This window comes from Chelonia mydas, chromosome 5, assembly GCF_015237465.2.
Source record: "Chelonia mydas isolate rCheMyd1 chromosome 5, rCheMyd1.pri.v2, whole genome shotgun sequence".
NCBI classification, from domain to species: Eukaryota; Metazoa; Chordata; order Testudines; family Cheloniidae; genus Chelonia; species Chelonia mydas.
In genome coordinates, this window is record NC_051245.2 from 60,007,954 (window position 1) to 60,031,327 (window position 23,374).

The window sequence follows — 23,374 nt, forward strand, 5'->3', positions numbered from 1 at the left end:
CCGCGACGGCAGCGCGAGGGAGAGCGGCGGTTGAAGGAATAAGCGGTGCGGCTGCGCGAAGTAGGCCACCTGTGCGCCTGCGCGCAGGCGCCCAGTAACCTGAACGGCCAGAACAAAGAGAGGGAAAGAGCGCGACGAGGGGCAGAGAATGCTCTAGAACGGACCGCGATTCGCTGTCCGGAGCGCGCGGCGGTTTCGGGTTCTGCTGCCGAGCGGCTTTTCGCTGCCCCGAGAACCCTGCCACGCAGCAGCGTGTTGGGACCACGCAGGTAAAATAGGGGACGCGGGAGAGCCGGGGCGAAGTGCCTGGGCTCAGCTCGCTGAGTCGCCGGTGCTCGGGCGCCTCCCGCAGAAGGGGACGGGGACTGAAGGATTTAAGGCGCAGGCGGGGAAAGTTCGGCTGCCTGGCAGCTCGGGTTTGACGCGGGCCGCGTCGCCTTGGCCCAGGCTTTGCCGAAGCCCCTGTGGCAGCCTCGCCGCGCCGCTTGCCCCTGAGGCTTCGGGCAGAGGCTTCAGGCTGGCCTGTCGAGTGCGCTGGATGGCCAGGGCCCTAGAGGCGCTGGCTGGGGGAGGGGGAGGGGGAGGGGGAGGGGGGGTGAAGCTGTGTGGGGAAGGGCTGTAGCCTAGGAGCCCACCTCCTGCTTTTACCATTCCCAGGCTGCTGGCTCAGGACCTCACCCTTCTCCTGAGCTGACAGCGCCCCTGGCCCCTATAATCTGGGCCAGCCTTGTGAAGAGTTTCTGTCTCTGGCATTGCTGTTGCTCTGGTGTGGGGTTTGTTTTCTTTTTTTGGGGGGGTGGGGGGTGGTTTGAGCTAGGGCTGTTTTGCCCAGCGTACTAAAATAATCTGGGTTTTTTTGTGTATGTGTTTAACAAAGGTGGGAGGTGCACCAGACCCGACTCCACTTTGCTGGGCTTTTCAGTGGTGTGATTCCATTGAAGTCGATGGAGTTACTCCTGGTTTACAGAGCTTTAACTCATGATGCTATTTCAGTTCTCCAGCTCTAGTGTTCAAAATATTGACATGCAGTTGGGGACATTTATGTCAATACTTGTCTGAAGCGAGGAAAGGCTGCCGCTTGGTTTATGACACATCCTATAGCTGAAGAACATTCCTGATGGCAGGCTCCCTAAAACCAAGCCTGATGTAAGCTTTTATTTTGTTTCATTAAGAAAAAGAGAGCCATGTTTAATAATAATTTAATAAATGTATAATCTGAAATGCTTTCTCACTGCTTCTCTCTTTTAAATGTTTTGGAGAATTTTTACCTGTCTGCATTCCTTGCGCACCCAAAGCTCCCATTGACATCAGTGGAAGCTCTGTGTGCATAAAGAATGCCGGATCAGATAACCAGGAGAACTATCAGCTCTTCTGAATTCCTGTCGAATCACACACTAACCGAGTGCACCAAGCTCCGTCTTCTCTGCAGTAAAGGAGGCTAAAAGTCATATCTGAAAGACACAGGTAACACCAGCACCTCTAGGAAAATGAAGTCTTCATCCATGACTCAGCTGTACTTTCCTTTTCGTCACCAGTATTTTCCCCTCATCAGCAACCAAGAACATCTGTCCCTGTTCATCTTTTTGTCTGGCAGATTTCCAGTGGATACATCAGCAGAAATAATTTGAGACAATTTGATGATCTGTTGTTTAAATGTCACTGATATCAGATATGTCATTGTTTTCTGACTTATGCCAAAGACTGGCGCAGTGTTTTACAATTTCTTTCATCTGGCAGCTGTAACAAGCGTCTGCTGGTTGCAATGTTCATTGTTCGTGGCATGCTCAATTCCTATAGCTGCAAAATACCAAACAGAGTGATCCCCTTTATAATTCTTTTTTTCAGCTAAATACTCTGATTTATTGTTTGCTACTGTTGCCATACTGAATAGCTTGACATGACTGTGTGACAGAGATGCCAAGTGTGTTTTTCAGTGTAAGGTTTCAGAGGAGCAGCCGTGTTCGTCTGTCTGCAAAAAGAACAGGAGTACTTGTGGCACCTTAGAGACTAACACATCTATTTGAGCATAAGCTTTCGTGGGCTACTGCCTACAGTGTAAGGCATTGATTAGTATGAAGCAGGTATTTTCTCAGTTTGAGTTTTATATAATACACAATCTCAGTACTGCTGAAGAAATTGGGTTTTGGATTTAACAAGGTAGACAGTTTCCATCCTACTTAAATAACTTTTCAAAACTAAACATAAAGTTTTTCTTCTTATTGTCAAACCGGCATTAAAATAGAACAATGTCTAGTGCAAAGGGTCTCTGAATGCTGTGGCATAACCAATATGAAACAGATTTAAATCACACATAGAGGTAACATTTCATTACTTTTTAGTATGATGATATTGTCCCCAATAGGGTTAGAAACACCACCTGTGATTATAAACACTATTTTCAAATACATTCATAGTACATGGACTTAAATGCTTTTTGAACTTTCAGATTGCTAGTATGAAAATGTGGTTGGAGGCTTCCTTTAAAAAGGATGCAATAAATAGTAGTTTTGATTTATGCATTTTTCCTTAAAACACTGTAAAAATAATCCAAATCTTCTGTATGCTGATTGCATTTATCAATATACTTTCAGAAGATTCATTTAATGTGTAATATATTGCATCCCTTCCATGAGAACTTGGAGAACAATGGTATTGTACAGAAAACCGGATTATTCTCTAAACAGTGAGAACAATCCTGCACTTTGAGGGGTATGTACTAGAGCTAGTAAGATTTTGCATCTCTAGTTTAGGATATTCATGTAGTGTACCTCATTTGCTATGATAGCTGCTAATTTACCATAGCAGAGCATGTAGTTGTGTAAAATGGATTTATCCTGTGCATAGTGCATCAGTATTCAAGATTCCTGGTTTGAAATTCCTGTCCTCCTGGTAACTTTACATTTTCTAACATTTAACTGGATCTGATAATGATAAATACGTATTTAATCATAATACAGAATCTTTACAAAGGACTTCTGGACCTTTTGTGGCAGTTCAATCCGGTAATAGCAATGAGCTTGTTTAGTTCACTGCACATGAGCAACATGTATAAATCTAAATCTTTTTTTTCTTGAACCTTTTCTGTGTGGACTCTTCTACGTCCTGCTAAAATCTTTGGGCCCAAGAGACACTACTGTATTATGTGGCTCCCATCACACTGTAGGGTAGTGCAATATCTCTATGGCCTGAAATGAAACATAAAAACACAAGAGAGAAGAGCCAGTTAAAAAGTATTTGATAATTGGTAGACAAAGTTCAGATCTAGTATATGACCCACAAGGATTAAATTCAGCATCTGTGGTTTGCAAAGTTCAGATTTCTACTATGTATATATTTGCGTGTGGGTTTTTTGTTTTGTTTTGCTTTAAATGGAAGCCTTGAGCAATGTTCTGCCCAGTCTTGCATGCCCATATTAATAGGAAATGGTCAGTTACATTACAGAAAGAGGAGCTAATTTGTCATCCTATAACGGGTTGGCAACCTTTCAGAAGTGGTGTGCCGAGTCTTCATTTATTCACTCTAATTTAAGGTTTCGCGTGCCAGTAATACATTTTAACGTTTTTAGGAAGTCTCTTTCTATAAGTCTACGTACAACAATAGTTTAGTTATATATTATAAAGTAAATAAGGTTTTTAAAATGTTTAAAAAGCTTCATTTAAAATGCAGAGCCCCCAGACCCGGTGGCCAGGACCCGTACAGTGTGAGTGCCACTGAAAATCCGCTTGCGTGCCGCCTTTAGCACACATGCCATAGGTTGCCTACCCCTGTCCTATAAGGAGGAGGAAGGTATATGTAAGATGAGTAGGGGTCAGTCTTCTTCAGCAGAATTTAGTGACAGGCAGTCTGAGATTTCTGACTTGGGGAACAGATGACTTGCTGTGCAGGAAAAGTACCTGTTCAGCTTAGTGGAATACTGGAGATAGACTTCTTCATAGTTAAAGTTCTTGCCACTCTTGAATAGGTGGGAGTGGAAGGAAATGTTATGGCTTGCCAGGTGAAGATCTAAAGGCCCAAACCTCTGTGTAGGGACATGGAGAGGGTGTGTACCATTATTCCAGCCCACGGGGCAGAATCTGTTAGACCTACGCACATGGTGGGGAAGGAGAGATTCTGTTAGAGTCAACCCCAGCCAAGTTCCTTACACAAAGTTTAATTACCCAGGCTTTGTCCGGAAAGGAGTGAATTTTTCCCTTAAATGAGACTATTAAAATGGGTGCATGTAAATAAGTTGTGTTTATACAAAACCACTGTTCCATTGATTTCATATGTTAGATCATAAGTACGTGTTTGAGGAAACCTAAACAACCAGGATGTGTGAATATTATTTACAATATTAAAATTTTAATGAAGCTTTTGTGACAGATCATTGAGTAGCTCACACCTGTAGAAAAACCCATGTAATGGGATCGCAGAGGAAAACTCAGGAAAGATTCCCTTAAACATTTTCTACTATATTGTTTCATTGAGTGCTGGAACTTGTTCCCCCCGCAGGGCTTACTGCAATCCAATGAATCTCCAAGTGTCTGTAGGAGATTAGGGCGGTGTCCAAAGCTCTGAGTCTCTGTAGCAGGGGTGGGCAAACTTTTTGGCCCAAGGGCCACATCAGCGTTGTGAAACTGTATGGAGGGCCAGGTAGGGAAGGCTGTGCCTCCCCAAACAGCCTGGCTACTGCCCCCGCCCCCTCAGAACCCCTGACCCATCGAACCCCCCCCCCCCAGCTCCTTGTCCTCTGACCGCCCCCTTCCGGGACTCCCTCAGCCCCATCCAACCACTCCCTGTCCCCTGACTGCTCCCCAGGACCCCCTGCCCCTTACCCAGCCCCCCCCCCCCTTACTGTGCTGCTCAGAGCAGCAGGAGCGCGCAGCCTGGCCAGAGCCAGCCATGCTGCCTGTGCTGCCCAGCAAGAGTGGCGGCCCAGAGTGCTGGTGGCACAGTGTGCTGAGGCTGTGAGCTAGCCTCCCCGGCCGGGAGCTCAAGGGCCGGGCAGGACCATCCCGCGGGCCATGGTTTGCCCACCTCTGCTCTATAGCAACTCTCTTTTATGACAGTTCTCCCCCAGACCCTGGCAGTGTTGTTGTCTTGAAGTTGTACTGCCAGGGAATTCCTCAGCTGTGCTTGCACAAGGAAGTCACCTGGACGGAGGCAGCCCAATGCATAATGACCTCCATGGAAAAGATAATACAGACAAAATGTAATATATTTTACTTGTAATCTCTACTCTTTCTGGGGGAGGGGAGTGGACAATGAGAGTTCCCTCTGGTCATCCTGCTCTAGACCATCCAGTTCCTTCTCCCTCCCTTTTCAAACCCAGGACCCAGTGCTCAAAAATGACTGAGCTGCACTGTTTAAGCAGAATGGAGAAAATCTTCACAGCCCACGTGCCAAACAAGACTTCAGGACAATTAAATTCACCCTTTTGGGGGTGTACTTTATTCACACAGCCTGTCACAGTCTCAAACCCAGTCATCTTCTGGGGTTCTGGTTCATTCATACTACAGTTATGTTTCCTCAGGGTTATTCTCATAGTCACCCATTTTCAGAGTTCTTGGTTATTCACAGTTCATGCTTCTAAATGTATGGTTACAGGAAACATTCCACTGAAACATCCTCCCCAACCTTGGTCCTACTGTAGTCTAGTATGTTGCAAACCCCAGCTCTTCTGTTCAGACCTTCAGTCTCCAAGGGCTACTTTTACTTACTTTTATGTGAGTGGATTAATGGACACAGTCGAAGCATTGTTTTGGTACTAACTCACTTGACTTTTTATCCAGCATCACTCACTACTAATGAAGGGTGTATTAGGTGACATTGCCAACCACTTTGAGGGCCAAGTGAGAAATGTGGCGCATTTTTAAATTCTCTCCCTTGAGAAGAACTGCCAAGAAAGGGCAACGAGACTTCAAAGAGGAAACTACATCAGTGGTCTTTCAGCTTCCTAAGCCAAAGTTAATTGCAGTGGGGGAACCTGGGAAGTGGGACAAAAGAGAGGAAATTTTTGAGAAAACTACCATTTGGTCTCTTTTGCTGTAAAAGTCTAATATTTATAGTTTATAAAAGCTATTAAAATAGGAGGAAAGATTTTTTGGAATTTATTTCATTGCTATAATAGGTATTAAATATTTTTTGGTGTTGTCATATATGTGTGTTTCATATATGTTAGGGCTTGATCTTGTGCCTCTGGAAGTCATTGGCAATGCTCCCATTGACTTCAGTGCAGAGGGTCAGACACTGAAGTTTATAAAAATGGTCCAGCCAATCAGTATGGATATTCACAATTGACTGGTATGAAACATGTGTAGTGATATTTATATTTAGTATCTCATATACAGTTTTCTGTTTTTTACTGATTTTTGCATTAGTGTTTTTTAAATAATCCAGATTCTGCAGTGGGAGCGTTTTTGTTGATGATTCCATTGGTTATTTTATGAATGATCATGTTTGAGTGATTCCACATAATTTGATGTTTTTTCTTTGTATTTACGTTAGCCAAACTGAGCAGAGAATTTCCTCCTATAGCCAGTTTTATATTTACCTTATTATTTACACTCTCACACCAACTCCCCGCTCCCCCATGTGTTTAGACCATAATATGTGCAGTGCTATTTGGTAGAAACCATTTCATTTTAGACTGAATCTAATTGGCAAAAATATGCCTCTTCACACAGGTAAAATATTGCATCTTTTTATTAGACCTAAAAATTAGCTATAGAAAATCTAAAAGTATGTTTCAGTGCTAACGTGCTGTTAAACCCCATTTTCAAAGGGCCATCAGCCAACTGTTAAAAATACTTTTATACAAGTAAAAGGTTTGAATTGCTTAAGTAGAAAGATTCAGCCTTTCATACTTCATTTTTTCTTTTTGCAGCCATTCCTTAGCAGGGGCTGCTCTCATTTATCTTCTCTTACTTGGGTAGGATCTTCATAGTTCAGAAGGCTGTCTTCATACAGATTGGATGGCAGTGAGCTCATATATTTGTTTGTTCTCTCCCCCCCCACCACCCCCATGCTGACACAGAAGAACACCATGTAATCAGCTCCCTTCCATGCAGTCGAATGTGCTGTTGCTGAAGAGCCTTTGTCTTTCTTTGCTGACCTGGCCACATTATGTTGGTTCTGCAGAAATGTCAAGTCTCTCCATTGTATGAATTATGCCCTTGGGTAGGGTTGACGTAAGGAGACGGGCTGAGCCTGGGGCTGCCTGCTGCTGAGGATATTTGCTGAATTCACCTACAACAGAAGCAGATTAATAGCAAGGGCTTGTCCTGCTACTGTCACATGCGGTTACATTCATTGACTTGCAGGGGCTGAAGGACTGAACAGGAGGTTAGAGCATTGAAAACACACCAAAGCCACTGAATATGTGACAGGAATCGTTGAGGTTACATCTGTGAAGCTACATGTGGAAATGGACAAATAAAAAGCCAAACAAGCTGGTGATTTATAAAGCACTCCTTTTCACTTTTGCTATTGGATTTGAGATCATATATGTAACTCACTGTTGACTCCTGGGGTGTTAGTCTAGTGAAAGAAGAGGTTAGAGAAGGATTAATATTCTTGTTTTGATATGAAAGTATATTCTTAGCCCCCCCATTCTCCCCTCTTCACCAGTCTTCGCTAACAGCACTTCTTGTTGTTTTTAGGTCTGTTCATGTTGTAGCCTTTGGAAATGAGAGAGATGGATTTTCTGAAGACAATCAGCAATCAAGTCTGATCTGGTCCTATCTTGGAAGAAGTGCTCTCATTTCAGCGACTGAAAGCAGTTTGCTGCTGAACTCTGCAAACCATGTTGGAAATCCTGTGTTTACTGAATATCAAGCCTGTGTGTTTGGAAATGTCAGACTGGTGGTACATGACTGTCCCCTTTGGGTAAGCGACTAGTCTGAAACTATGTTCTGCAATCAACATTGTAGCCACTCCTAATTCAGTCCAAATACAGTGGGGGTATTTTTTTTTAAATGATTTTGATGGTCTTAGCTCTTTAGTGGTATTTTAACCAGTCAAAATATTAATTTAAAAAGATTGGAAGTTTACTTCTAATGTTAAAATACAACCACCAAAACAAATACTGATAGTCTCTTGGAGGAACAGGAGTAAAAGACCGTCATGAGCAGGGTCCCAATCTATTGCACCTATATGGAGGTAGTATTTTTCAACTCTGTTCAGTGAAAACTGCATGAAAATAATCCAAAAGAAAACAAAAATGTTTTGTGAAGCTTGAAAATCACTCTTGATCAGAATGTTTTTTGCTACAACAGTTCTTTGAAAATTATTGATTTAAATTTTATGATTGGTCCGTTCTAAGGTACAGTATATGGACTCATTTTCATTTCTGGTGGTTCCTGTTTAATATACTGAATGAGCAAGTGTAGAAAATAAGCTCCTAAATCAAAAGCGTTAAAAAAAAAAAAAAAAAAAAAAAATTGATAGTTTTATAAATTTAGCTTTTGTTAGTAGTTTTTTTTCCATTATGTGCAATAATGGACTGATTTCTCTGTTTTTGTGAGATTGTGAGAGAATCCGCACCCTCCTCTATTTTTGTGATCATTTCAGAGCACTATTTATTTTATTTTTTTTAATTGTTTAAATGTTTGTTCCATCTGGTGACTTCATTAGTTTCAATTTAATATTATTATATGGGGCCTTATACTGCGTTCCTTGCACACCCAAAACTTCTGTTGGAGTCTACAGGAGTTTTGAGTGTAAGAAATGCATGATGAAGCATTGGTAGCTTAAGACCTGGGTTAGTCAGCATGCTGTTCTCTAGTGGTAGCCTGTGTTTTTGATCAATCATTTTGCTTTAATCAAAAAATTCAGATGAAAGAGGATCCAAGTCTGAAAGTCTCTCACCCTTATATGTGTAGTCCTGTTGACTTCAGTGGGACCAGACCTGTGAGTAAGTGCTGCTCAACATAAATAAATGTTGCAGAATTGAACCCTTAATTAAGAGGCTGTAGGAGAGTAGTAGGATAAATTGGGAGGCGGGTTGGTGGGTAGATGGAGAATGGTATAAGAAGAACATCCTATTGCCTGGCTTGCAGAGAGCGGTCACACATTCAGGAATTTGTTTTAGTTTTATAATCATATGTATTTTTTGGATGTCTTAATACAACCAAAACTTGAATTCTGAAGACCTTAGGATCACAGTGACTGAACAGCAGTGGCAGCTTATATTGTTGTCACCCACTTCATGCTTCTGGGAATGCTGCCAGTGTAACTTCTACTCTAGTCTTTCCCAGCTGGGGCAGGTGAGAGGTTTCTTAGGGCATGTCTTCACTAGCAACGTTAAAGCGGCAGAGCTTTAATGCGGCCGTGTAGTCACGGCACCATCGGTGGGAGAGAGCTCTTCCAGTGCTCTAAAAAAACCCACCTCCACGAGGGGAGTAGCTACCAGCGCTGGGAGCACGGTCTGTACTGCCACTTTACAGTGCTGAAACTTGCAGCGCTCAGAGGTGTGGTTTGTGGTTTTTTTTTTTTTTCACACCCTGAGTGAGAAAGTTGCAGTGCTGTAAAGTGCCAGTATAGACAAGCCCTTTGTGAAGTGTGGAGAACAGTAGGATGAGCATTTTTTGCTTACGCTTGAGGCTGTCTCTGGTTATTTGTGTTTTTTTTTTTCAAGGATGGATCCCTTGGGGACTTCTGTCTTCTGCAGGCTGAAGGTTCTAGGTATATTTGGTGACACTGCCACTTCAATGCCACATGTCTATGGTGGTTGAGAGTTTGCAGTTACTCCTGCTGGTGGCTGGAGATTTGGCAGATTTAGTGAGTGAACAGTTCTAAAGAATCTGCTCACATGCCTTTATGACTAAGACTAGACATAAAAGGGCCACTGTCAGGCATAAGACAGATGGTTGACATTTGTGATTTGTTCAACTGGTCTTGTCTGCCACATGTCTTATCACAGTGGCCTGGAGAGATTGTAAATGGTTGTGCTAACTATTGGCTGATGTTTAATGTATGGTTGTCACTAATAAGACTGCAGCCATCTGTAGTTTCTTTATGGAAAATGCACCTGATCTTATCTATATTAGTGAATATCTACTTTAATGTTACAGCAAAAAAGAAAGGGAGGACTTGTGGCACCTTAGAGACTAACACATTTATTTGAGCATAAGCTTTCATGAGCTACAGCTCACTTCATTGGATGCAACCCGATGAAGTGAGCTGTAGCTCATGAAAGCTTATGCTCAAATAAATGTGTTAGTCTCTAAGGTGCCACAAGTCCTCCTTTTCTTTTTGTGGGTACAGACTAACACGGCTGCTACTCTGAAACCTTTAATGTTACAGCTGTGTCTGTATTAGCTCTGTTTGGCATCTGAATATGCAGTCCAGCATAATTTAGAGAAAAGGGGTTGGCTGTGTGTTTTGTGACTGATCTCAGGTGTGAGACACCTTGTCTCCATATTCAACTGCATTTATCCTAAATGATCTACAGCTGTGCGGGTAAATTGTTGAACAAAAATAAATGTGGGATTCTGGTGCCAACTTATAGGAAGTTTTCCTTGCACAAGATTATTGCAGAACTCTGCATGATTGCCGGTCTCTAGTTGGGATGGCCAAGAACTGGAATGTCAACAGTGTTGCTACCTAAGGTGGGCGAGAGGTGCATGTGAGGAACTATATAGGAGTTTATACAAATATCTGCCAATGCTATATTTAGGTCATGTCAGTGCTAATAGTTTCACTTACTTGAACATAGCAGTTAATTCACAAACTAATTTAACAATTTTTAAAACCAAATATATATCTGAGGTTATCAAAATACATTCCAGTTAGAATTAAAGCAGTCACAACTGTATGTTGTAGTGATTTTTCTCTTTCATCTGTTCCTACCTCTTAACTTCTGTTTTCTCTTGTCTTTTCTCTCCTTCCTTCCCTTTTATTACTCTTCTCTCCATTTTCAATTCTGTCATTCCCACAACCTCCCTTCACAGATCATACTACTTCTTTTTCCTTTCCATTCCTTCTGAGCCCTCTGTTCTGCCCTTTTCTATCTTTCTTCCCTCCCTCCACCTCAGGGATGAGCAACTAGTGCAGAGGTGGGCAAACTATGGCCCACAGGCCGGGACCGTCCTGCCCTGCCCTTGAGCTCCCCCCCCCCCCCCCCCCGGCTGTCCCCCTGTCCCGCAGCTTCAGCACACCGCGCCCCCAATGCTCTGGCCCACCGCTCTTACTGGGCAGCACTGGTGGCATGGCTGGCTCTGGCTGGGCAGCTGCAAGCTCCTGCAGCTCTGAGCAGCGTGGTAAGGGGGCAGGGAGCGGGGAGGTTTGGTAAGGGGCAGGGGTCCCGGGGGGGGGGCGGTTGAATGGGGCAGAGGTTCATGCAGGGGCAGTCAGGGGATGGGAAATGGGGGTTGGATAGGGGTGGGAGTCCCAGGCGGCCTCTTGGGGATGGGGGTGTGGATAGGGATCGGGGCAGTCAGGGGACAGGGAGCAGGGGGGGTGGGATCCTGGGGGTAGTTAGGGGTTGGGGTCCCGGGAGGAGGTGGTCAGAGGGCAAGGAGCAGGGAGGGTTGATGGGTCGGAGGTTCTGAGGGGGGCAGTCAGGATGTGGCGGGCCAGGCTGTTTGGGGAGGCACAGCCTTCCCTACCCGGCCCTCCATACAGTTTTGCAACGCTGATGTGGCCCTCAGGCCAAAATGTTTGCCCACCCCTGAACTAGTGGCTTGGGGAACATTCCTGGCCTGCCAGATCATTTTATTTGTCCTGCCCATAGGTGGGGTCACAGCCTGAGAATTTTTTTTTTTTTTTTTTTTTTCAATTGAACTGGATCTCTGAGGGGCATGTCTTTTAGTAAAGTTGCTGCTGCCTCAGACCACTTTGCTTCCCCATCAGCACAGGCACTGATTCAGCCCACACCACCCAGCTCCAGTTACTGCCTCCTCAGTGGCTGGCTGAGTGGGAGGTAAGAAAGACAGGTTCTGGCCAGGCCCCTCTCCCCCCACAAAGCAGTGGGTGGATGAGGGTAGGGTTCACCTCGATCAACAGAGAGGAAGTAACTAGAGCTAGGTGGCATGGGATGGAGCCATAGTCTGCGACTCTGGGAATTGGAGTGAAGCCCAGGATTGGGAGCAGGAGCCCATGCTCTGGGTTGCAATGCCTGTGTCAGGGTTCACTCTGAACTCTGGGGTACAGATGTGGGGACCCGCATGAAAGATCCCCTAAGCTTATTTCTACCAGCTTAGGTTAAAAACTTCCCCAAGGCACAACTCCTTCCTTGTCCTTGGATGGTACTGCTGCCACCAGCAAGTGAGCTAGACAAAGATTCAGGAAAAGGACCACTTGGAGTTCCTGTTTCCCCAAAATATCCCCCCAAGCCCCTTCACACCCTTTCCTGGGGAGGCTTGAGAATCCTATACCAACCAAATAGGTAAAGAGGGTGAGCACAGACCAGACCCTTAGGTTTTTAGGACACTAAAAACCCATAAGGTTCTTAAAAACAGAACTTTAAAGAAAAAAAGTAAAAGAAGCACCTCTATAAAATCAAGATGGAAGGTAATTTTACAGGGTAATAAGGTTTAAAACAAAGAGGATTCCCCTCTAGGCAAAACTTCAAAGTTACAAAAAACAGGAATAAACCTCCCTCTTAGCATAGGGAAAATAATCTAATGCATTTCCTTGCTTTACTTACAATTTTTGTAATGTAGATTCTTATTTCTGGTAGGGTTTTAGGAGAGGTGTGTGGTTTTTTTTTTTTTTCTGCCTTGGTCCTCTCTGTCCCAGAGAGAACAACGAAAGGCACAAAAACAAAATGGATTTGAAAGGATCTTCTTCCCTTATTGGTCCTTTTGGTCAGGTGCCAACCAGGTTATTTGAGCTTGTTAACCCCTTACAGGTAAAGGAGGGATTTTATGGTACCCTTACCTGTATGTTTATGATAGCCTGTCATTGGTCCAACCATGTATCGGTCACTCACGCTGGAGCAGGGCTCTGCCCCACACTCCTTGGCTCTGGTTACTGCTTTCCCAGTGGCTCCCCTCTTGTAACTGACCTGACCACGTGTATATCTGGCTTTGATTTGCCATGCTGCTCATGGGCCCTTCTGAACAGGTTTTGAATGGGCCAGGGTAACATGCAGCCAGCATTCACACGTGGGGCCAAAGAAGGGATCCCATGTGAAGCTGTGGCCGAAGACAATGTGTCTCAATGCTGACAGCCACCCTCTGATCATATTTGATGGTCGTCTGAGGGCTCTGAACTTTGCTGATGAGACTGCCACACATTTGGCTTGGCAAGCTCTTCGTCTGATAAGAACATAATTGGCTGCCAGCTCCCACAATATGATTGTGCCCAGCCCCGTTGTCCACTTTGCTGAGGGGCAGGGAGCATTTCTGCCAGTGAGGAGACAATAACCAGAGCTGGGTGGCACAGTGGCAGATCTCCTTCCCTTTTGACATGAAAGAGAATGGCATGAAAGAAAATGGCCGGGCAGTGGAGAAAAAACATTAAGAATGTTTTACTTTGTTGTTTTCATTTATTAATCCCCTGCTCTTCAGCACATTGAAAAAAGGTTAGTGAAAGATTTATGTGTAAACTGTTGGGTTTTGGGGTGTGTTGTGTTTTTTTGTTTGTTTTTTTTAATTTGAAGGTTGTGCTCTGAAGGGTTTTTATATTTTAAGAACGCTTTGGTTTTACACTGTTAATACACAATTAATTGTATGTTTACACGTATACTGTAGCAAACGTTTCAGATTTATAAGATATGTAGGTTCTTTTAATTTAAAAAAAAAAAAAAAAAAGTATGGCCTGCCAAATCGTTTTAGTGGATTTTGTGGCCCTCCACTACCTTAAAGTTGCCCATCCTTGCCTTATTTTCTGCTCCTTGCTTTCCTTCCTCCTTTGCTTTGTGGCTTATTTCATCCCTGGCTTTGTTTGGTTCCAGCTTCCTGTGGTTCTCTGGTTTCCTCTCCTGCCTGATACTGTTTAGAGTGTTGGGAGATCTTCTTTGCTGCTCTCATATTGCTGGGACCACTTTTGAAGTTCTCCAGCTTAGTGATCCTTAGGCTAACTGTGAGATTAAACTGGTTGGTACATAAGATTGGAAATAGGATATGAGAACTATTCCCCTGTTCTCAGTAGATTAGTATCCAGGGTGACAATCTCTGAAGAGAGGGCATGGATAGATAAAATGTCATATAGACAACTGCCCGCTTATTCACCTAGAGATGACCCTTATAGGTCACCAATGCGGAACTTTGGTGCAGAAGCTCATTATGCTGCTGCCTACCCTGTTTGGTTTTTTGGGGGGTGGGGGAGGGACGGGAAGGGAGTGGAGATAAAACAGACTTCCCTCTTCAGACTGGCAATCTAGAATCCTTTAACTTACTACTAAAAATGGAAATAAAAGAATAGATTGCCAATCAAAAGCAACACTGCAAAACAGGTATTGGCAGTATAGGACACTGCAGACAGGAGAACAGGAATCTTGAACAGCCATCTGAACAGGAATTCTGATTAGCTCCTCTGTCTTAAGAGGAAAGTGTTGCAAACGGTGTTCGAGACTACTATGGCTCAACTGCTCTCCGCTTCTCTGGACTCAGTGCTTGTCTACATGGGGACACTCAGGAAGGTTAAAGCAAAGGGATACTTAGGGTTTGTCTACAGTTACGGCACTGTAGTGGCGCAGCTGCACTGTTGCAGCTGTGCTGCTGTAGAGCTTAGTGAAGACGCTACCTCTGCCGATGAGAGCGCGTCTCCCATCAACTTAGGTAATTCACCTCCCCAACAGGTAGTAGCTATGTCGACAGGAGAAGCTCTCCTGTTGACATTGTGCTGTCTACACTAGGGGTTAGGTCAATATAACTACATTGCTTAGGGGTGTGGAAAATCTACACCTCTGAGCGATGTTATATTGACTTAAGCTTGTAGAATGGACCAGGACTCAGGAAAAGTAAGGTGAATTAACTAAAACAGTGAAGTTAATATGCACAAGTTGAAGCACGTCTAACCCTTCAAGGTAGACGTTCTCATTCAGAAGTAAAATGGCCTTAGTTCTCTATAGCATGGTAAACAAAGGCCACTTTACCTCTGAAATGAGAGCATCCACACAGGATTTAATGTTTTAATTTATGCATGTTTACTTTGCAGCTTTAGTTAATTCTCCTTAATTTTCCTGAGTGTCCCTGTGTAGATAGGCCTTCAGAGAAGAGGTTTTCTTTAGCTGTAATTAATTAGAATCATGAAACAACTTTAGTGTGTAAACCTTGTTATAAGTGTCAGTGATAAATCAGTAACCATAGTTACTTCTTGTAACCAGAACTGGAGATCGTATGTACAGTTATTATATAGTCTATAAACTGCAAACTCTTAATAGGTAGCTTGTTAGTCAATACACCAGAATCTTTTGTGCAGGCTTTTTAATAGAAATATACAGTGTAAATTTTAAAAATTTGCCTTGAAAGTTCTATGAGTACACAGCAAAGTGTTTGTGTATCCACCCAAAAAGATCATACAGTACTTTAACAATATCATAGAAATTACTGCATACTTTTACAATTGAAGCTGATGGCACTGCTTTATTTCCTTAGTAATACAATTTTGAAGTTAAATGATTTAAAGAGCAACGTATATTTCTGCATGCAGTGCTTATTAAAAATACTGTGAGTTTGAACTGCTGTTCTTTCTTAGGATTTGAGGCATTCATAAGCTTACTATTAGTGCAAAAATTGTTTCCCAGACAAGAAAATTATACAGAAAAATTACAAAACACAAACCCACTCTTCTATTTGTTGCATCTCGTCAGTTCAAAAGCATAATTTATCTGTTTTTTTGTGTGCAAGAATATTTGTATAGACACTCTCTCTTGCCTATAAATAATAATAATAAAAAAGACTCTTGATGCATTTTTTTTTCCCCTCTGTAGGATATTTTTGACAGTGACTGGTACACCTCTCAAAATCTTATTGGAGGAGCTGATATCATTGTGATTAAATACTCTGTAAATGACAAATCTTCATTTCAAGAAGTAAAGGACAGTTATGTTCCAATGATAAAAAGAGCATTAAATCATTGTTCAGTTCCAGTCATAATTTCCGCTGTTGGCGCAAGAAAAAGCGGTATGTATTAAATCTCCTATTATAAACAGCTGAAATATTACCTTGAAGTTAGATGTTGGGTAAATCACAATGAAGTCTGATTACATCTTCAGTCCGGTCATGGTAAAAAGTTTTTGTTTTCTTCAGAGTTTGTCACATTGACAAAAAGATGTGATGTGTTAAGGTGCTGTAGATTGACACTGATTAATTTTAATATCAATATTATGCGTTTTTAAATTGTTGTTGAATAAAGACAGTGAAAATTAATAATATGCTTTGATCTCTCTCAAATAACACTCCTGCATGGCTCATCATCTGCAGGAATTGAACCAGGAGCTCTGGATCTGCTTTTGGAGCTAAAAGTCTGTTAGCTTGGAGGGACTAAGAACTACAGTGTGTTACGGTGCGTGACACTGGGACAGGAGGGCTAACCCCTCTGACTACAAAGTGGGGAGAGATCAAGTCTGTACTCAAGATCTTGTGGAGCCTCTAGACATCAGTTTTGATTTAAACACATAACTGTAGTGTGCTCTATATTCCAGAGCAGTGGTTCTCAACCTATTTACCATTGTGGACTGCATATGCAGCTCTCTGTGTTATGTGGGCTGCATCCACACTCATATATAAAAATACCTGTACATCCTCTTTTTTTTTTTTTTTTTTTTTTTAAAGTTTTTAGTATTTGTTATATGACAGCCATATAATGCAGAGACAGGATGCCCTGTCCAGGGCAGAATGCCCTCCCCTCCCCAGGGATGGCCCCCCTCGAGCATTCAGTCCCCCACTGCCCCAGATAAACCCAGCCCTTCACCTAGGGATTGCTCTCCAGACCCTCCCCCATCCAGGGACTGTGCCCCAATATCTAGCCCCACATCCAGGGACTGCCACCAGTCCCCCAACCTAGAGTCTCTCCCCCATGCACTGACCACACACCCATCCCTGCACCCCCTCAAGTCCCCTCCCCCCCCCGCCCCCCATACCCACTGGTCTCCTGCCTCTTCAGGTGGCTCAGCTGTGCAACCCATGCTGCCTGTCTGCTGCCGTGGTCCTAGTACCGGGGAGCCTGCTCCAGCCAGGGTCACTGGACCTGCGAGTGTGTCGGATAAGGTGGGTGCCAAGCACCCTGGTCTCTTGCTAATGCCTCTGGGCCCAATCCTGCAAGGGGAGCTGATGCCTCAGGGCCAGATGGTGTGCTGCCCCATTTTTGCACCCTCTTGCCCTGCCCTAGTTATGGCCCTGAGGATGTCACATGGGCCGCAGCTGTGTGCTGATTGGGCCGCAGGTTGAGAATCACTGTTTCAGAGTTCCCATGTACCAATATAAAAAGAATAAAAACTAGTATAGTGTTTAAAAAGGGAAAAAAGGCACATCGGGTACCAGAATAATTTTAGTAAAATAATTTTAACATAATACAGAATATTTCACTGTGATTAAAAATTGCAGTCATGGTGTGTAAACTTCTCAAAATTCTCAAACTAAGCAGAATTAAATGTGGCCTGTACTGGACTGGGAGACCTCCACTGACCACACGTTACTGCATTTGTTATGTGTGGTACTGTGTTGGTTCTGCCTACACTAGGAAAATTTCTTTTCTTTTGGCTTTTTAAAATTTGCTTGATGTTGATAGTTTGGTGTTTTTTCATTCTTTATTCTATACTTCTTCCAAGCATTGTGGTATTGCTGATTTTTAAAGTGTATTAAAAAAAAAAAAAAAAAAAAAAAAAGTCAGACCAGGACTTATTAAAGAAATCTGCATCTGTTTTACTTAGGGCAGCATTTTAAATTTGACATGGTATGAATTAAAAATAAGGGATATATGAACTGGGTATTCTCGGAGGCAGATCGTATAAGCAGATTTCTATCCAGTGTCAATACTGGTTAAACAATCAAACCAAAAGAACTTTATTTTTTAATATAACTTCTGTGGAGATATTACCCAAGTAGGCCTTGGCAAAATTGAATGTATCTCTCTTCAGTGAACCAAAAAGAGCTGCTATTCTGTATTTGAAACCTTATGAACAGTTTTGTAGTTCATTGGCATGGCAAAACATGAGAGCTTGAGTAATGTAGGTGGATGATAAATCTTCCAGTTGTTCCAGAGTAACAGCCGTGTTAGTCTGTATTCGCAAAAAGAAAAGGAGTACTTATGGCACCTTAGAGACTAACACATTTATTTGAGCATAAGCTTTCGTGAGCTACAACTCACTTCACTGGATGTCGATGAAGTGAGCTGTAGCTCACGAAAGCTTATGCTCAAATAAATTGGTTAGTCTTTAAGGTGCCACAAGTACTCCTTTTCTTCTTCCAGTTGTTGTTGTCCGATATAATGAAATGAGGGTTAATTTAACTAACTATATGTTTGGCTAAGCCAATTCTTTTACTTTTTACGTTTTCCTATAAATTTGTTTCATAGCATATGCCTCACTTCAAATGACTCTGAACCTTTGTAGCTTTTTTTTTTTCTTCTTGATAGTGAAAATAAGCTTTGGAAATAATTTTATTGGGAGAGTAGGCAATATTTTGCTAAGTTTAGGCTTGGATCCTGTATTGTGATCTGTTTGAGCAGACTGCTGTGCCAGACAGAGCCTCTCTGATGTTAGTAGGCCCTACTTATAGAGCCCTACTAACTTCAGAGGGGCTCTGTGTAGGCACAGCTGTCTGCTCAAACAAATCGCAATACAGAACTGGGACTCAAATAGGTATGGAGCAAAAAAAATTGTTGGCATAATTTGCTTCTTGCTGAGGTGGTTGGACAGTGTTTGGGTTGTGAGATGTATACATTATGAAAGAACATGTTTATAGACGGACAGAAGTTTTTTCTATTGTCTGTTAAAGCGAAGCCACCGTGACTAATGCAAAAATAATTGTTCCTTCCTCAATTAACCAGTGGTTCCAGGGAAATGCAAGGTTCTAGGCACAGATTGCATATAAAATACAAGGTTCTGAACCAGGGGGGCAAACTTTTTGGCCTGAGGGTCGCATCGGGTTTTGGAAATTGTATGGAGGGAGTGGTTAGCTGTGCCTCCCCAAACAGCCAGGCATGGCCCGGCCTCTGCCCCATTTTACCCCCCCCCCCCAACTCCCTGTCCTCATCCAACCCCCCCCCCTCCTTCCTGACTGGCCCCCGGGACCCCTGCCCCCATTCAACCCCCCATTCCCTGCCCTCTGACCACCCCCAAACTCCCCTCTCTGTTCAACCCCCGCTCCCTGCCCCCTTACTGTGCTGCCTGGAGCACCGGTGGCTGGCGGCGCTACAGCCGCACTGCCTGGCTGGAGCCTGCCATGCCACCGCGCAGCACAGAGCACCGGGTCAGGCCGGGCTCTGCAGTTGCGCTGCCCCAGGAGATCCTAGTCCTGCTGTCCTGGGGTGGCAGGTTTGTAGAAATTTTGATGGTGCCCAAACTCTGCCTCCATCTGCCTAAGGCTCTGGGAGGGAGTTTGGGTGGGGGGAGGAGGTCTGGGGTGCAGGCTCTGAGAAGGAGTTTGGGTGCAGAAGGGGTGAGAGGTTGGGCTCTGGGAGGGAGTTTGGGTGGGGGGAGGGGGTCTGGGGTGCAGGCTCTGAGATGGAGTTGGGGTGCTGGGTTCAGGCTCTGGGCTGGGGCAGGGGGTGGTGGTGCTGGAGGGGGTGAGCAGTGCAGGCTCTGGGATGGAGTTTGGATGTAGGCTCTGGGCTGGGGCAAGGGGTGGGGGTGCAGGAGGGGGTGAGGGCTCTGGGAGGGAGTTTGGGGAAGGAGAGGGTTTGTGGGAAGGGGGTGGAGGTGCAGGTTCTGGGATGGAGTTTGGGTGCGGGCTGGGGCAGGGGGTGAGGGGTGCAGGCTCTGGGAGGGAGGGGATGCAGAGGGAGGGGGTGCATGGGTAAGGGCTGTGTGGGGTGTGGCTGGGGATGAGGAGTGCAGGGGTGTGGGCTCAGGGCTAGGGCAGAGGGTTGGGGTGTGGCTGGCGATGAGGGGTTTGGGGTGTGGGAGGGGGCTTAGGGCAGAGGGTTGGGCTGTGGGGTGGGACTGGGGATGAGGGTTTGGGGTGTGGGAGGGGGCTCAGGGCTAGGGCAGAGGGGTGGGGTGAGGGCTGTGGGGTGGGGCTGGGGATGAGGGGTTCATGATGCAGGAGGGGGCTCGGGGCAGAGGGTTAGGGCGTGGGGGGATGAGGGGTTTGGGGTGTGGGAGGGGCTCAGGGCTAGGGCAGAGGCTAGGGGTAAGCGGGGGTGAGGGCTCTGGCTGGGGGTGCAGGATGTGGGGTGGGGGTGGGACTGGGGCTGAGGCGTTTGGGGTGCAGGCAGGCTGCCCCGGGGCTGGGGCCAGAGAGGAGGACTCCCCCCAGTCCTCTCCTCACCGGCAGCAGTGAGCTCTGGGGGGAAGGCCCCTCTTCTCTGCCCCAGCAGCACACTCACCACTGTCACTGCACGTGCTCCTAGGGCCCCTCTCAGGTCCAGGAAGCCCCCTCACCTCCCCTGTGGTGGTGGGGGGGGTTGCCATCATATGTGCGCCTCCTCCACTGCTGCTGCCCCTCACTGTAGCTTCACTGGGGGTGAGGGATGGGGCTGCCCCTTGCCCAGCATGGGGCAGGAGTGGTGACTGCGGGCAGGGGGGTCCCCTGTGCTGGTGGAGCATCCCACCGGAAAAGGGAAGGGTCCAAGGCAGAAGGGCAGGGTCAGGGTCAGCCTGCCCTGCCACTAGGGATGGGGGGCACTAGGGCCCTGCGGTGGCAGTTGATGCCGGGAGCCTGCAGAGCAGAGTCAGCGTGGAGCTGCAGGGGAGAGGCAGGGATGGTCTGGGGGCCAGGGGACACTTGCAGGAGGTGCGGGGGTGAGAGGGTGGCAGGCAGGGCCAGGGGACAGACCTGGCCCCAAACATTGGTGGAGCCTGGGCCCTGAATATTGCTGAAGCTTGGGCACCATGGGCCCATACAACTTGCCGGCCCTGCTGTCGCCTAGAGCTTTGTGCCGGCGGCGCTGTGAGCTGAGGCTGCAGGGGAGGGGGAGTAGTGGAGGAGGGGCCAGGGGCTCAGGTGCCAGGCAGGAGGGTCCTGCCGACCGAATGTGGCCCACGGGCCGAAGTTTGCCCACCTCTGTTCTGAACAGACAGTCACACAGGATACAATCATGACTCACTATATAAACTTGCACAGGGAAGTAAAGGGACCATAAAGGTAATGCTCCCCTTACCTCTTTGCACATGTTTCCTGCATCCCCGGTCACACTGCAGGGGACAGAACAGTCTCTATGGGGCTACTGCTTCTCTCCCACATATAAATGGAATCATGTAATTACTTCCATAGCACATGGGGGCTAACTTAGATTTGCACAGGCATCTTTAATGCTGATGATTCCTATCTTTTCAGTGCTTGATTTCACAACCTTCACATTCTTTTAGTGTGGTGGTTTTTTGTTTTTGTTGGGTTTTTTTATGTTAAATTCAGTCTGTATCAGATAGTTAATATTCTGACTTGCAAGAAAATGTTTGATTTCGTAATGTACCAGTATTAGAGACACAAGATGGGATAAAGAACATCTTTTATTGGACCAACTTCTGTTGGTAAGAGAGAGAAGCTTTCAAAGCTTTTCTATCTCACCAGCAAAAGTTGGTCTAATAAAAGATATTGCCCTACCCGCCTTGTTTCTCTAATATCCTGGGACCGACACAGCTACAACAACACTGCATGTACCAGTATTAATTCGTTAACTCTTTGATTTGTTGCTTACTATATACGTTCTTTAAGGAAAATGTTAATAAATTGGAGAGAGTCAAGGGGAGCAACAACAATTATAAAAAATTTAGAAAATGGGGGCTATGAGGAAAGGCTGAAAGAACTGGCTGGGCATGTTTAGTCTGGAGAAGAGAAGGTTGATGGGGGGTCATGATAAACCGTCTTCACATGTGTACAATTGTTATATAGAGGATGGTGATGGATTGTTTTTCATGCCCACCAAGAATAGGAGAAGCAGTAATCAGCTTAGTTTGCAGTAAGGGGGATTTAGGTTTCATGTTAGGAAAACTTTCTAACTACAAGAATAGTTAAGCACTGGAACAGGTTACATAGAGAGGTTGTGGAATCCCTGTCATTGGAGGTTTTTAAGAACAGGTTAGACAAGCACCTCTCAGGTATGGTATAGGTATACTTACTCCTGCCTCAGCAAGGGGGATGGACCAGAATTGATCTCTTGAGGTCCTTTCCAGCCCTACATTCTGTGATTCTATGATATAATGTATATCTTTACTAGTATTTACAAGCCAATGTGTAGTGGACTATTTAATTAAAATGTCTTCTATAAATCTTTTGTTTTCTCAGAAGTACCTTGTACTTGTCCACTGTGCACTTCAGACAGAGGGAGCTGTGTTACTGCTTCTGAAGGGATTCAACTCGCTAAAGAGCTAGGAGCTACTTACCTTGAATTGCACAGTCTCAGTGATTTCTATATAGGAAAATATTTTGGAGGAGTGGTAAGTGAGAAACTGTACTAAGCATGAAGACTTTATCTTTGCTCTGCTATCTCTCTAAAGCCAAATTTTGGCTTTAATTTAAAACAGTGTGTACCATGTAAATGAGAATTGGATAACTGGGACAGTGACTCTGGGGCCTTATCTACACAACTTTTTTATCTAAAATTTTCCACTGGTGGTGCATCTTCCCCAGTTTTAGCAATATTGGGAGTACTAGAACTCCCTCTGTTGCAATCAACTTCAGGAAGTTTTTTGACAAACTCAAGGAACAGATCTTTTTCCTAGTCATATAATCTACTGTCCTGTCATTTTAATAATATGCTCCAAATTACTCAAGATGCTAAGGTGGGATGTTTGGTGTTAATTGCTCCATTGCTTACAGTTGTGTTCTACTTGTAAATGAGCATGTTATTGTGTTTGAATTTTAAGGTATGCCTGAAGTTTTTTTGTTTTCAGTCTTTAAACAGTTTAAAGTCTCCAGCAGTCTGTCCAGTCAGTTAAAATAAAGTTGAGCTCATTTCTTTTGCCTGAAAATGCAAAACAAGGGGAAGGAGAGTGATGGAAAAAAATAAACCATGAACATTTTTATTACAAGTTAAACATACATTTGTTGAGGCAAGGACTTTGGCCAGGTCTGCACTACAAAGTTTTGTCAGCATCGCTGTGTCTGTCAGGGTTGTGAAAAAAACACATAGGTATGTGGTCATAAACCCAAGTGTAGATGTAGCTGTGCCACAGAAGAGTGCTTCTGTGAACGTAGCTAATTAGAGAGACAAGATGGGTTAGGTAATGTCTTTTATTGGACTGCTCGTGAGAGAGACAAGCTTTCAAGCTTACACAGAGCTCTTCAGGTCTAGGAAATGTACAAAGTGTCACAGCTAAATACAAAGTGGAAAAGATTGAGTA

At 44.6% G+C, this 23,374-nt stretch overlaps 1 protein-coding gene across 9 annotated transcripts in view; it reads left to right on the forward strand.

Annotated features, from left to right (window-relative positions):
* Positions 1-20: 20 nt before the first annotated feature.
* Positions 21-23,374, forward strand: part of RHOBTB3 (Rho related BTB domain containing 3) — a 73,660-nt gene continuing 50,306 nt past the window's right edge. For 4 of the 9 annotated variants that reach the window (XM_037903258.2, XM_037903260.2, XM_043547694.1 and 1 more), the window contains exons 1-6: positions 99-269; positions 994-1,146; positions 7,641-7,866; positions 8,815-8,889; positions 15,860-16,052; positions 22,317-22,468. In XM_037903258.2, coding sequence (XP_037759186.1) covers positions 1,118-1,146; positions 7,641-7,866; positions 8,815-8,889; positions 15,860-16,052; positions 22,317-22,468 — 675 coding nt within the window. In that variant the 5' untranslated portion in view covers positions 99-269; positions 994-1,117. Of the gene's footprint in view, positions 1,147-7,301; positions 7,534-7,640; positions 7,867-8,814; positions 8,890-15,859; positions 16,053-22,316; positions 22,469-23,374 lie in introns of all 9 variants that reach the window. The other 5 variants (XM_037903259.2, XM_043547697.1, XM_043547696.1 and 2 more) reach the window with 4 other exon arrangements.